The sequence below is a fragment of the Lycium ferocissimum genome, chromosome 2, assembly GCF_029784015.1.
Source record: "Lycium ferocissimum isolate CSIRO_LF1 chromosome 2, AGI_CSIRO_Lferr_CH_V1, whole genome shotgun sequence".
In the NCBI taxonomy this organism is placed as follows: Eukaryota; Viridiplantae; Streptophyta; class Magnoliopsida; order Solanales; family Solanaceae; genus Lycium; species Lycium ferocissimum.
In genome coordinates, this window is record NC_081343.1 from 48,397,420 (window position 1) to 48,410,944 (window position 13,525).

Genomic DNA, 13,525 nt, shown 5'->3' on the forward strand with positions numbered 1-13,525 from the left:
AGCTCAAAGACATAAGAACAAAGAATCCATCTCCCCAAGTAACTCTGATCTTGAAAAGCCTACCACATTGCATGTTTAATCAATACAAACGACCTCAGTGCAAAGATCCAACATAACCATGATACAACAGCCTATGATGCCCAATTCTATATTTAATTTAATCGATCTCCCGTAGGCAAGTAACTTGTATCAACAAAGTATTTCGTATCGAAATACAAGGATTTCGTAACACACCGCCTAGGCTTAACACTACACTCTCATCAAATAAACGAAGTGCATTTGTTTCCTCTAACATCTCGTTGATTCCTTAGCGTAAGGAGCATTGACATCATGTTATAGTAGCCAACAAATTAACAGAGACGACACAATGATGGGCATAGAACAGCAGCAAAGTTCAACTTATTGGCATATCTAAGACAATATTCCAAGACGCACAAGTTAGTACTAAAATCTAAACCTCTTCAACCAAGCAAATTGTATTTACACATTAGATCCGCATTTGATGTGGCCTATGCCAAATGCTAAGGAGAAAAAAACGCATCGTATGGTTGTCACTTAGAGTGGTACAACACGAGACAAGTAAAATACAATCTCGAGGATCTTAAGACCTTCTCATAAGAACTGAGGTCTTAATCGAATATTGCAAAGAGTGATTTATCTCGATGAATCTAACTACGAAAGACCAATTTAGAGTAATATGGTAAACTGAATGGACTAAAACAAAATCCCTACATATTTGAAGTTTAAACTAATCACATCGCGTAAATTACGAGTTGTAGACTAACCATGAATTCTTTAATAGCCGAAAACCAAACCAACATGCATAACTCTATTTTTTATACAACCATTAAAGATGAACAGAGGGATGAGAAATATTCGCCGAGCGAACAGACAAAAGCAGTTCATGAGATCGGCCTATCTACAAATAGGCCTACCACCCCGCGGAAACTCCTCAATATACATCTTTGACAAAAAGCAGACCATATTGTTACGTAAAGGTTTTTATTGACATATATATCCAAGATTCCCTCATCCTATCATAATACAACCGGACTGATATGCTTTATCTATATTCAAATTTCAAACCCTGACATTACTATATCATTAGCAATATATATCAAATCTTATGGGGAGTGTTCTCCACCAACTCATTCATCCGAATTAACTTAAAAACAAATTATCACACCTAATACATGTAATTACATCAAGGTTGTATAACCCGTATAATTAAACCACCATACAAAATGATCTTGTTCCAAATTTATCACCGTACACAAAAGATAACACAAAGGAGCCTACAACTCTTAAACCAAACTAGGTGCTTTACCAAAGTACAATAGGGAGATTTTTTTATCACGTTGAAGTAAGTGACGAACTAAACAAAGATTTTGGACACAAAGCCCCCAAAACCTAATACAGAAAGAAATAAGGGATCTAATGGCCTTCCGGGCAACTCAAGAATTTGCCCCGTTCGATATTCTCTCACCACCACCCCATTTTTGTGTGTAATCAAGAATCGAACAAATATGCTGACAGGACAAAAAAATTCTACATAGATTTTTTCGAGTTAAAAACATCGTACCATTATCACTTCAAAAATCTTAAGCTTCTTTGCATTAAACTTTTGGGCTTTTGAGCGACATAAAATCTTTCAAAAAATGACATCACTTTTCAATTGAGAAGGAAAATCCATGGAATTCTACTACAATCATCTACCAAAGGTAAGGAAGTATTCGAAGTTATCATAGGGAATCTATATGGTCCCCAACAACTTATGTATCAAATCAAACACCCCTCCTAGGATATGACTATTTAGGGAAAGGCAACCTAGTTTGTTTGGCTAAAGTGACTGAGAAACATGAAAATGTGACGGGATTTTTCAATAACGTTCATTTACTATGACAAAGGTGGTACGTGTCCCGCCTTTTATGAAAAGAACAAAACCCATTAAAACTTGTACCCGAAAATACGAGGTCGAGAAAGGGATTTGAAGGCAAGTGAACATCCTCCCGTTACCAATCCCCCTCACCTTCCCAAGGTCCTCAGAGACAAAATCCGGAAGAATAGCATAAAATCCATCTTTCAACTCTTTTGTCAACTGAGATTGAAAAGATTATATTTGAAGTCCGGAATGTACATTTCGATATCCGAATTTGGTCCAAGTTAGCCTTTCCTATTGAAGCAGTATTGGCATCCGTCCATTGGAAAGGTAGACCTCTTTGATTCATTACTAGGAACTTAGAGAGTACAACATTTTAGATTTAGAGAGAGAGAGCGCACCAAGGTCAACTATCCAGAGGATTATCTTCAGAGAGAGGAACTAGCAATACCCGCCGTAGGAGTGGGGTTCGTGGTTTGTTATGAAATGGATGAAGATGTTGCATAGTGGTTTCATCCGTTTTGGAGGGAATCCTCCAAAGGTTTAATGGACCGCAAGGTTTATGTTTAAATAATATTGGATGAATAAAAGCATGTCCATTACCATGTCCCGATTAAATTGGGTTGGGGTGAATTAAAATTTCCATTATATGAATGAATTAGTAAATGTAGTGACTTCAAATTTAAGAAAGACTCCATTTTGACATAATTATATGCCGACATGTATTAAAATATTATCTCATATAAAGTATGTATTTATTAGTACTCGATAAAAATAAAGTGTGTCGCAATACCGTTTCTTCTTCCCTTTGATAATATATTGAAAATCAATAGTAAATAAACGCTATTATTTAATTATGCGAAGATAATTGCGATGCATGGGCATAAGACTTAGCCTTTCGAGAAATGATTATAATCGTTGTATTACGATAATACCGTAATAATAATAATGACAAAATAATAATAATAGTAATAATGATGATAATAATAATAATAATAATAACAACCGGTGAAAAATATCCTCCACTATATTAATAAAGGCTAATAATTATAGTAAAATACAATTAATTTTTAAAATGTCAAAAATACTAGTAATGTAAATAAATATTTAGGAAGGCGGGACAAAATTGGTCAACACATAGAATTAGGTATGTTGACAATTTGAGTTATTCGTGTGTTATTAATCTCTCGCCCATATTGTTCCATCTTTCTATACATAAATTAGCTCGTAACTTATACATATTTTATTTTTGTGCGATTGTAAATTAATTCTCAAAAATCATATTTAGTGTCCTAAATTTGATACAAAGCAACTAATACGTAGTTATCAATCATGATATTAGCTTAGGTTAGTTTTGAGTATTCATAATCCAAGATAAAACTCTCGCATTACAAACTAATGTTCATGATATCTTCCCCATATTTTCCTTCTTAAATAGAAGAAAATAACCTTTTCAAATTTCTTGTGTGTTAATCTTCGCCACAATTTTCTATCCTTTCTAATTTTAATTTTTTCACCCGTGAGTATATGGATCTTTTGTTAAAAAAAACAGGTAAAACTAAAAATAAATTTGCGAAGGACTACAAAACCAATTGATCGAATAATGGAGGGATCGATTGATTTTATTATAGTCTTCGATAAATTGATTTTAGTTGTATTTTTTTTTTTTCATATAAAAGAACTGAAAACATTATTTTCTTATGTGAATGTTGAGGATGATTTTCTCGGCGGCGGATGTAAACACCAACAACGTGAATTTAGAGCTTTGTTAGAGAAAAATTAAGGTGATCAAATATTGTTATATATTTAATCCTTTTACCTACAATAGAAAAAAACAATATATAGTATATAGGTTAATTTGAATATTGACAACATCGCTCTAGCCCTCGTTCAATTTGATCTACCAACTCTAAAATCAACTTAAAATTAATTGAATACATCACCAAACAACCAAATAACTCCTTAACATCAATTTAAATTGTTGTAAGTTTATTTATTTTTTACTTTGTAATCACAAGAGATATAGTCTCATTCATTTAACTCTATTATTAAGATTAACATATTCAAAATACAAAAGAAAAAAATAAGTTTAAGAGTTTTATTGGAAAAAGTCGGACAAGTCCAGGGAAAAAAAAATGTATTCTTCCTTATTTTTCTATCTAATATATCACTCGACATACAATGACATATACATGACATGTAAAATTCATGCAAACGATATACAAAACACATAATTGTATGTTTTTTGTTTGCCAATTGTACATTTTTATCGTATTGTATAAAGTTTGTAAAAGCACAATTGTTACTTTTTGAGATGAGTTATTTTCCTAAATCAGATATTTCGCCCCTAATTTTGTATCTCTATGTAAAATTACCCTTCCTATGGACTGGTCTTTAATTTTTGTCCCTCAAATTGCTGGTCTTTAATTTTTGTCTCTACTTCTCATTTAATGAAAAATTATGGGCCAAAGTATACTTATTTGCTAGTCTATGAAATTAGAGATTCCAGTCGAACCCCAACAGAGTAAAAAAATAATAATTTAGCAAGGCAAGGTTTCCATAGAAACTATATCTATTCGGGATAAAATTATGCTTTAAGGCATAGTTATGTAGTATCTTATGCCAGACCTACAAAACTATGTCAGACCTGCAGAACTATTACATAGAAACTATACCTTAACACGTAGTTAAAGATCGTCGATTTGAGGGACAAAAATTAAAGACCACCCCGGGAATAGCGCATTTGTGCAAATGACTCTGGAATCTTAATGGAATAATTACTTGGCATAGCTACATCTAAGAGGTAATTATTTATAATAGCTACATTTTAAGTATTTATATTTAGTAGCTACCGTGATTTTGTAAATTATCATTCATAGCTATACCAAAATACATTAAGCGGCTATGGCTAAAGTGGTTATTAGGTGTGGGCTTTGCCCCTGTCCGCCCACATTCGAACCCAGCCAACCATATTATTTTTTTTTACATATTTTCCTAGCTTCTTCTCCCTGTATTCTGGGTGTATTTCGTCACATGTATTTGGCTCATATTGTATCACATATGTATTTGGCCTGAGTTTATTTGGCTATATGAGATACATTCAAATACTCGTATTGTATCGCATATGTATTTGGCCAGAGTATATTTCGTCATATGTATTTGGCTCTATGAGATACATTCAAATACACTGAAATACATCAAATAGAGAAAAAATGCCTAATGTGGAGCGAAAATACGAGTATTCTGAGTGTATTTCGTCATATTTATTTGGCTCATATTGTATAGCATATGTATTTGGCATGAGTATATTTTGTCATATGTATTTGGTTGTATGAGATACATTCAAATACTCTGATTGTATCGCATATGATTTTGGCCGGAATATATTTCGTCATATGTATTTGGCTATATGAGATACATTTTAATACACTGAAATATATCAAATAGAGTGAAAATGCCTAATCTAGCTACGAATTATAAATATGAAAAAGATAGTTACGGATGATCAATTGCTTGTAAAAGACAGTTATTTATGTAAGTTGCCCAATTTTAATAGGTCTGAACTTTTACCTCGTTGGCATTTTTGATATCTTGGTGAGAGGCCCAAACCCGCACGGCCCATTTACCCGTTTCTAACATCTTCACTCTTTCCGTCCTTCTACCATCCTTAAACCCTACTAAACTCTGTGTGCTAGCCATTGCACCCTGGTCCTAAAACCCTAATCACTATATTGCTGTCCCCTTGTTTTTTCTTTTCTTCTTCCAATCCAAATTTTAGCTCATTAGCCAACTGGGTGTGCTACACCCCTGCAGAAAGCTCTAAACTGTGAGGTCACAGTTGAAAATCATGAAGACCAAGAACCTGAAAAAGAAGAAAGCTTCAGCTCAAAACAACACCCAAAAGGGCAAGAAAAGATTTTCAGTTGAAAAAGACCCATTTTTCCATGAGGACAATGACTTGAAAAGGCGAAAAAGGTTTGGAGATGATGAAGATATAGAAAGCAGTGATGATTCAGAGGGTATTTACGGTTCTGATGATGATGGAGTTGATAGGAATGAAGAAAAGGATGAAGAGGAGGTTGAGGAGACTGCGGCGGAGAAGAGAAAGAGGGTGGCTGAGGCATTTTTGCATAGCGTAAGGGAGTCGAAAAGGAAGGAAGAGGAAGAAAGAGAGAGTGGTGATGAATATGATAGAGAGGATAGGGAAGCAATGAGGGATTCATTGGTAGCTGATATGTTGCAGCAAGAACAGATGGAGGAGAGTGGTCGTGTTAGAAGAACTATTGCTTCCAGGTATGTGATTGTTATTCTATTTGTCTGATGGTTGTTTTAGAATGAACACTGAGGACTTTTTAGATTATGTTACATGTATTTACACTGTTGAAGGGAGGATTGCCCAAGTCCATATAAGGAGACCAAATCTCCCATCCCTTGCCTACGTGGGGATGGCTGCGTGGTTAGGTATATGAGTAACAACTTAGAGTATACAATGTATAATTGGTGATTTTAGAATTAACAGTAATGGCTTTTAGATCATTTTACCTGAATTTGGTCTGTTGTGGAGTGGATATAGCTGGATGAATTTTACTAAATATATAATTGCTGGATCGGGTCCCCAAGGGGATTTTTTGTGGTTAGGTATATGAGTAACAAACTTAGAGGTCCTTTGGTTTGAAGATGAGTTATGCAGAGGGATTAGTGATGCAGGGCCTGTATAATGTAAAGATTATGTCTCGGTGAATGTTTAATTTGATATATTACATAAGTATTCAATGGATAATTTGAATTTTTTTTTTTTTTTTTTTTGTGTTTTCTTTTTAAACAAAATAAAAAATTTCTTACTATAGTGTTGATTTCTAGGTGGAGATTAATCTCCTTAAATCCAAACCAGACATTGTATAAGCTTTTAATGTGGACATTATATGTCCTACTATTCAAACTAAATGGCCCCTAGAGGATCCCAAGTTTGAATCCATGCACAAAGGAGACCTAGACTCCATCGTAACCGAGCTGATGAATTGAATATGTTGATTATTTTCAGAGGTCAACTAAATAGAGTAGAAGCACGATGAAAAGCTCGTCATTGTGTTTGTTTTAATGTTAGAAGTGTTGTGCTTGCACATAGGCTACAGCTGAGGTTCTTTTGGGCTGATAGCTGCTACTTCATTAACTCTTATCTAGAGAATCAAATAATATCTATGTAAGCTGTTGTGTTCCACTATAACCATGATAAGAGATATTATTCAAATTTTGCAAGTGGTTTAATTGAAGAGGACATTGTTTTAGATAGTTATTGAGTCATGCCATTATTCATTCTCCAGGATTCAAAAGCCTACTGAGGGATTTCGGCTTTTAGTGAAACATCGACAGTCCGTAACTGCTGTGACGTTATCTGAGGATGACTTAAAAGGATTTTCATCTTCTAAAGATGGCACTATTGTTAGCTGGGATGTGGACAGTGGAAAGACAGAAAAGTATGCATGGCCTACTGATGAAGCTTTGAAGTCACATGGTGCAAAGGACCCACAAGGTCGAGCAACGAAACATAGTAAGCATGTTTTAGCTTTGGCTGTCAGCTCTGATGGGCGCTATTTGGCAAGTGGAGGCTTGGATCGTCATGTGCATTTGTGGGACGCCCGAACACGGCAGCATATTAAGGTATTATTATCACCTTTAGATTCTGACTCTCTCTCTCTCTCTCTCTCTCTTTCATATCTCGAATTAAATCTGTAGTGCTAGATGATAGCTTGGAACTCGTGTTGATCAGAGTTCTCCTTGCAAGTACAATAGCACTCAAGTGACTTAGCATTTCCCTTGCAAGTTCAATTGTTTAGAGCTAGTTGCGCTCTTCAATTCTGAAAGAGGCTAGCTCATTCATTCTTTCTTTAACTCTTCATTGCTACTCTAACATGAAAATGATGCTTTTTACAGGCATTCCCTGGTCATAAAGGACCTGTTTCATGTTTGACATTCAGACAAGGATCTTCTGAACTGTTTTCAGGGTCGTTTGATCGATCCATCAAGATATGGAATGTGGAAGATAGAGCTTATGTAAATACATTATTTGGTCATCAAAGTGAAGTTTTGACCATTGATTCCTTGAGGAAAGAAAGGGTGTTGACAGTTGGACGAGACCGAACCATGCACTTATGGAAGGTAATTCATTGCCTTTCATCTGCTTTTCAGGAAGTTTATCTTTTTATATAGCTATGTATCTGTTTAGTAAACTGTAAAAGAAACTCTGATTGTTGCTTAAGTATTCAATGAATAATTTGTTTCTTATGAAGAATTTAGACGAAGATCTGTGCCTTGTTGATGAAGAAATCCTTCTCTTCACAGGTGTATTTTTCTAGTGGAAGGTATAATCTTTTCTGAGTTGTCATCCAGCATGTCCTTCCTTAGTTCCTGAGCTTTTTAGGATCTAAGAGTTTTTCAAAACTCCTAACTGGATTTCTTAAAGGCTGTTCTAGCACTATTACTGGGTCTCTGATGTTAGATAGCTTTAATTAAATAAATGAATAGTAAAAATATTAGTTTCACGACTTTCAAAAAGAACAATATATTCTTGATTATTGAGTTTGAGGATGTCCAACTAAAAAGGCATTAAGGCGCGTTAATTGGGTTAACCCTAGTTTAAGGATATGCAATTTGTCATATTTAAGCTGGTGAATCCAACTTTTATTGTAAGGTTGTAAGCATAGCGAACGAAACATTCTTGCTTGCTTACTCCCAGATTCAGTGGGGTGTTAGAAAATCTTTAAGAAGATTCTATGTTCAGGTTATAGGTGTTGCTGATCCATCGTTTCTGAGAAGATCTCTTGTGCTACTATTAAGTTGTTTTGGGGATCTCATTTTTCTGTTTAAAACATGATTACTTAATTACATTTTAATGTATTAGTTTCACCACAGTGATCATAGATATAGCCATATAGTTAAAAGGTAAATTTGGTTGAAGTTCCTTAAGTGAAAGTTAAGTTAAGAGGGTTCTATGACTAGGTTCCACCCGTGATAACACTGAAGGCGCGGGGTTCTTTCGTGAATTAATAAGAACAAATTTTGAAGTGTCTTGTGAACAAGTTAGATTCCTTTTACAGCTAAACTTTGCCAATGCATCAACATCTTCAAAATGCCTTATGTAACACCTCCTTTTTCCGGACATGTATATGGAAAATTATATCAAGAAGATGCTAAAATGGTGCAGCTTTAACAGGAAGAATATACATCATGCATACCAAAAACCATATTGGGGCACCAAATCTGATTCCACAGTTACTAACCACTGCCTTAGTGGGAATAGACTTCTGTAGACTCGGATATACCCAATCTTGTTTCTCTATATATGAAATGGATAACAAATGACCTGCTCTTGGGTAACTTAAAGCTGGAAATAACAAGTCATGCAGTGTCTCTGATTGTTGAAATCCTGTTTTTGGATTAGTTTAAGATTTTTAAGATGCTGAAGACTTTATGAACTTCTGATTCCTCTAGTGTCATAGTTTCAAAGCCCTGAAGCATGGTAATTGGCTTCCATTTTCTTGTCTGGTGAAACAGAAAGCACAGTAGGACTGTAGGAGATGACTAAATATTATGAACTAATAGCGGATGGAAGTAATTTTACACTTCTTCTTTTGCCTTTCCTTCTTGTTGCCTTTATTTATACATCATGTTCTCAAAGATAGTTCTGACTCTTGGTAGTTTTCATTACCTCTTTGTCTCCCTCTCTGCTGCCAATAGGTTCCAGAGGAATCTCAATTGATATTTCGTGCTCCAGCAACTTCCCTTGAGTGCTGCTGTTTTATCAATAATGATGAGTTTTTATCTGGTTCTGATGATGGAAGCATTGAGCACTGGAACGCAATAAGGAAGAAGCCTGTCCACATTGTAAAAAATGCACATGCTTCATTGCAATCAGTCGGAATTGAACAGAGCAATGGGACTCTATCAAATGGCCACATGGGTAAGCTTTAATGTCTATGATGGGATTTTTTTAGTTGTATAAGTTTTTATGTCGTGATTTTGCTTCAATAGGAATTCTTTCACAAAGAGATAACTGAAAAACTAAAGCGTATTAAATCTTGCAGAAAATGGCACCGTTAATCCTCAGTGTCGTTCCTCATCAGCACTCTCTTGGGTTAGTGCACTGACAGTCTGCAGAAATAGTGATCTTGCAGCATCAGGAGCTGGCAATGGGTCCGTTCGGTTGTGGACAATTGAAAGTGAATCCAAAGGCATCCGGCCGTTGTTTGAGCTCCCAGTGGTAAGGAATCTATCAGTGTGTGTCCATCTGATTCTTTGAAACTTCTTTGGATTTATTTTGGTAATCCTAGGAATCTGTGACTTAATTTTACCCACGGCTAGAGGTGGGATATGTGTGCATGAGTGGTACTGATTTTGTTGCTCGTGACACACCTACAACATGGATGGGCTACCAACCCTGTACAGGTCTAGTACATATTTAAGCCATACAGCTTTATGTCTGCCTCTTAATAGAAAAATGATACCTCTGCAGGGCTTTGAACTTAGTCATAATAATGCAGAAAAATATAGGAGTATAGATTTTTCACCTTTATTATTTCAGCTCTTTAGCTTCAGCACTAGTTTAAACTGAAGTTCCTTCCAGATATGTAGAATGAATAAACTTTTAAAAGTTAATTGATTTTACCAGCTGACTAGGATGTTGTTTCCGGATTGCCTTTCTAGTTAGTGTTACGTTATCTATGTTTAAGCTGAGTTCTTTTCCATCTTTAATCTAAGTCAAATCTGCCAGTTAAAAGTCTTACGATGAACTTCTTAAGCAGTTCATCGGATATGAACTCTGCTAATTTTTGCAAGTTCCTCCCCCCTCAACCCCAAGAAAATGTAGTATCTGTTCTTCATTTTGGGATGTTGGCAAATGATATATCTCCCCATACGAATAAAGGTTTGCTGTCTCGAAGAATTTTAAATCGTAAGGTTATTGTTTACCTTTCAATAAAAACAAAAAAGTTGAATTTTCTAGCTAGTCATGATTGTGCACGAAATAAAGTGGAACATTCATTGTTATGGTTATTAGATGAAACCTTATATTTATCTAAATTGCCTTTTTGTATCCTTGTTCGTGGCTCTTGATGCTCAATGGAATTGGCAAATGAGATTTAACGTGTTCAATTCTCTTTTCTGATTTATATTGCAACTGAAGTTAATGGAACAATATTTCTGGGTTATTTATATACTGTCATGCTGATATGATTATTGTTTATTTGCAGGCTGGATTTATAAATTCTTTAATTTTTTCAAAATCAGGGAAGTTCTTGGTTGCTGGAGTAGGGCAGGTGAATGGTTCTTTCTCCACTTTTATGTTTCAAAGCTTTTCAACTTTGCAAAACAGATCAAAAAGATTTAATTTCTTACATACTTGTTCGTTTTGATGATCCAACTTCTTGATACAATACATCACTCGACAAGTTTTTGCTTGGCCAGTTCATTTTGACTGAGATCAGTGTTCTCTTAGGACTATTGGTATTGGGATAACAAGTTAATTCTTTCATAAAGAGAGTAGAATAGTTGTTATTTTGGGATAATAAGTTATAACTTTTTAATATGATTTCCTCTCGTTGCCGTACATATTTGGACATTTTCAGGAAGAGTCTTAGAGCCCGTTTGGATTGGCTTATAGCTTAAAGCTGTTTGCAGCTTAAAAGCTGAAAAAAATAAGTTGGGGTAGTCCAATTTATTCTTTTTGGCTTATAAGCTGTTTTCAACTTATAAGCTTTTTAGATAAACTAAGTTAAATGGGTCCAATTATTTTTTGAGCTTATTTTAATATTTGCCACCCAAACACTTAAAAACAGCTTATAAGCCAACTTATAAGCCAATCCAAACGGGCTCTTAATCCTTCATCGTCCTTCAAAGAACCAAAGCTTTCTTCATTAATTTTTCGGAAGCTACTTCTTTTCATTTCTTTTGATATGATCTGTCCTAGGGGATGTTCAAAACTGTTTGCTAACAAAGAAATATGCCTGCCTGAAGCTTGAAATTTGATTTTGACCATAGTAACAAGATTTCCTTTCTTGTTATAAAGGTGAGTTAAGGGACAAGTCTTCTCAGGGTTTGAGAGCAGAACGTGGAAATAATAAGACCTATTTTTGAGTCGGGATGCAGAAAATCAGCATGTTATACTTGCAAGAAAGTCTATAACTTGATTTTCATTATGGTGACTAGTTTCTCTCCCTTGTGGAAGAAGAAAGTCTATAACTTGATTTTCATTATGGTGACTAGTTTCTCTCCCTTGTGGAAGAGAGAACATTTAGTTCCATAACCAAAAAATACGTAGATATACGGGTCTTATAACAATATTTATGAAACAGATCTGGGTAAAAAATATTATGTTAGGGCTATTGATCTGAAGACAACATTTGTAATGTGCCCCTGCAATATAGAATTTCCTGATAATGTTTAAATCCATCATTGATGCATTGAATTCACAACTGAAGCATCGTTGATGTTCTGTATATTGCTATTTTATCTCATATAGCATCGTCTAATCTGATATGCTTTTACTCCAGGAACCTCGCCTAGGAAGGTGGGGGCGTATTGCTGACGTTCGAAGTGGAGTTCTTGTGCATCCTTTGAAGCATTCGTGATATTGACCTCGTTGCTCATCGTCAATTTTGGCTCATGCTAAAGGGGGGATAGCTTTCTCTTGTACTTTTTTTTTTTTGTGAAATTAATATTTATTTTTATGTTAGCAAAAATTTTGATCTATCAATTTTGATATCTTTTTCTTCTTTCATTTTCACCTTGTTCATATTGAACTAGCTACGTCATAGAGAAATACGGAACAATTTTAATGTATTAGTTTAATTCATATGAAAACCTCAACAAGTTTGAAGGTTTTAGTTATGCTTATGCAAGAACAACCAAAATCTAATGCAAACTCAAGAGAAAAAACAGAGTTTTCTAACCCACACTCCACCTTGTCGTAATTTGTAAATGAGAAGTACAAAAGAATTTTTGATTGTTTTCAGAATTCATTTAGAAAAAGTGCAAGCGAATAAGTTATGTTCATTTGCAATTCACATGGGAATAACAATTATATAGGGAACCAGGGAAGTATTATCAGAAAATTTTGGTACTCCTGGTCCCCGTTGAAATGGCCAAAAATAATGCAGCTAAGATAAACTCATTCAAAGACCCTTAGTGGTTAGGACCCCTAATAACAACAGTATCATCATATGAAGCCAACAAAAAAGCAAGAAGTTAAAAAAAAAAAAAAAACCATTGGAAGGTCCTCACCTCTCAGAAAAGTTGGCAGGAAACTTTATCTGAAATATTTTTGATATTGTGAAAATTGTGATCTCTATAAGACTTACGTTATTATTAAGAAGAAAAGGAAAAGTATAAGGTTAAATCATTTTCAAAAATTGAAATGTACTAGCTCACTTTGTCAATGTCGAACAAAAATTTCACATGTTTACATGCCATCTTATCATCAATTGTATCATTCTAAGAGTAATTGTTATTTAAAAGCAATAAAATGTATATTTTTTATTTGTTACTTCTAGAAAGGGAGATGATGTCACCGTTAAAGAGATTTTAAAGAAGTATGATCTAGGAGGCACAAATCAACTGCACTTGTTGTTGCTTCTTAAGTTAGAGAAACTACCT

At 34.6% G+C, this 13,525-nt stretch overlaps 1 protein-coding gene across 1 annotated transcript; it reads left to right on the forward strand.

Annotated features, from left to right (window-relative positions):
- The first annotated feature begins 5,520 nt into the window (after window positions 1–5,520).
- On the forward strand, window positions 5,521–12,783 carry LOC132041717 (U3 snoRNP-associated protein-like YAO). The gene is made up of 7 exons (XM_059432421.1): window positions 5,521–6,172; window positions 7,201–7,537; window positions 7,811–8,035; window positions 9,614–9,836; window positions 9,961–10,136; window positions 11,125–11,190; window positions 12,424–12,783. The coding sequence occupies exons 1-7, from the start codon at window positions 5,727–5,729 to the stop codon at window positions 12,499–12,501; spliced, it is 1,551 nt and encodes a 516-aa protein (XP_059288404.1). The 5' UTR covers window positions 5,521–5,726; the 3' UTR covers window positions 12,502–12,783.
- The last annotated feature ends 742 nt before the right edge of the window (window positions 12,784–13,525 follow it).

Excerpts from the sequence above, each read along its gene's own strand:
- LOC132041717 (XM_059432421.1), top strand. The coding sequence starts at position 5,727 with ATGAAGACCAAGAACCTGAAAAAGAAGAAAGCTTCAGCTCAAAACAAC. Across the intron at positions 9,837-9,960 it reads TCTATCAAATGGCCACATGG|AAAATGGCACCGTTAATCCT; the intron begins GTAAGCTTTAAT and ends TAAATCTTGCAG. Across the intron at positions 10,137-11,124 it reads CGTTGTTTGAGCTCCCAGTG|GCTGGATTTATAAATTCTTT; the intron begins GTAAGGAATCTA and ends GTTTATTTGCAG.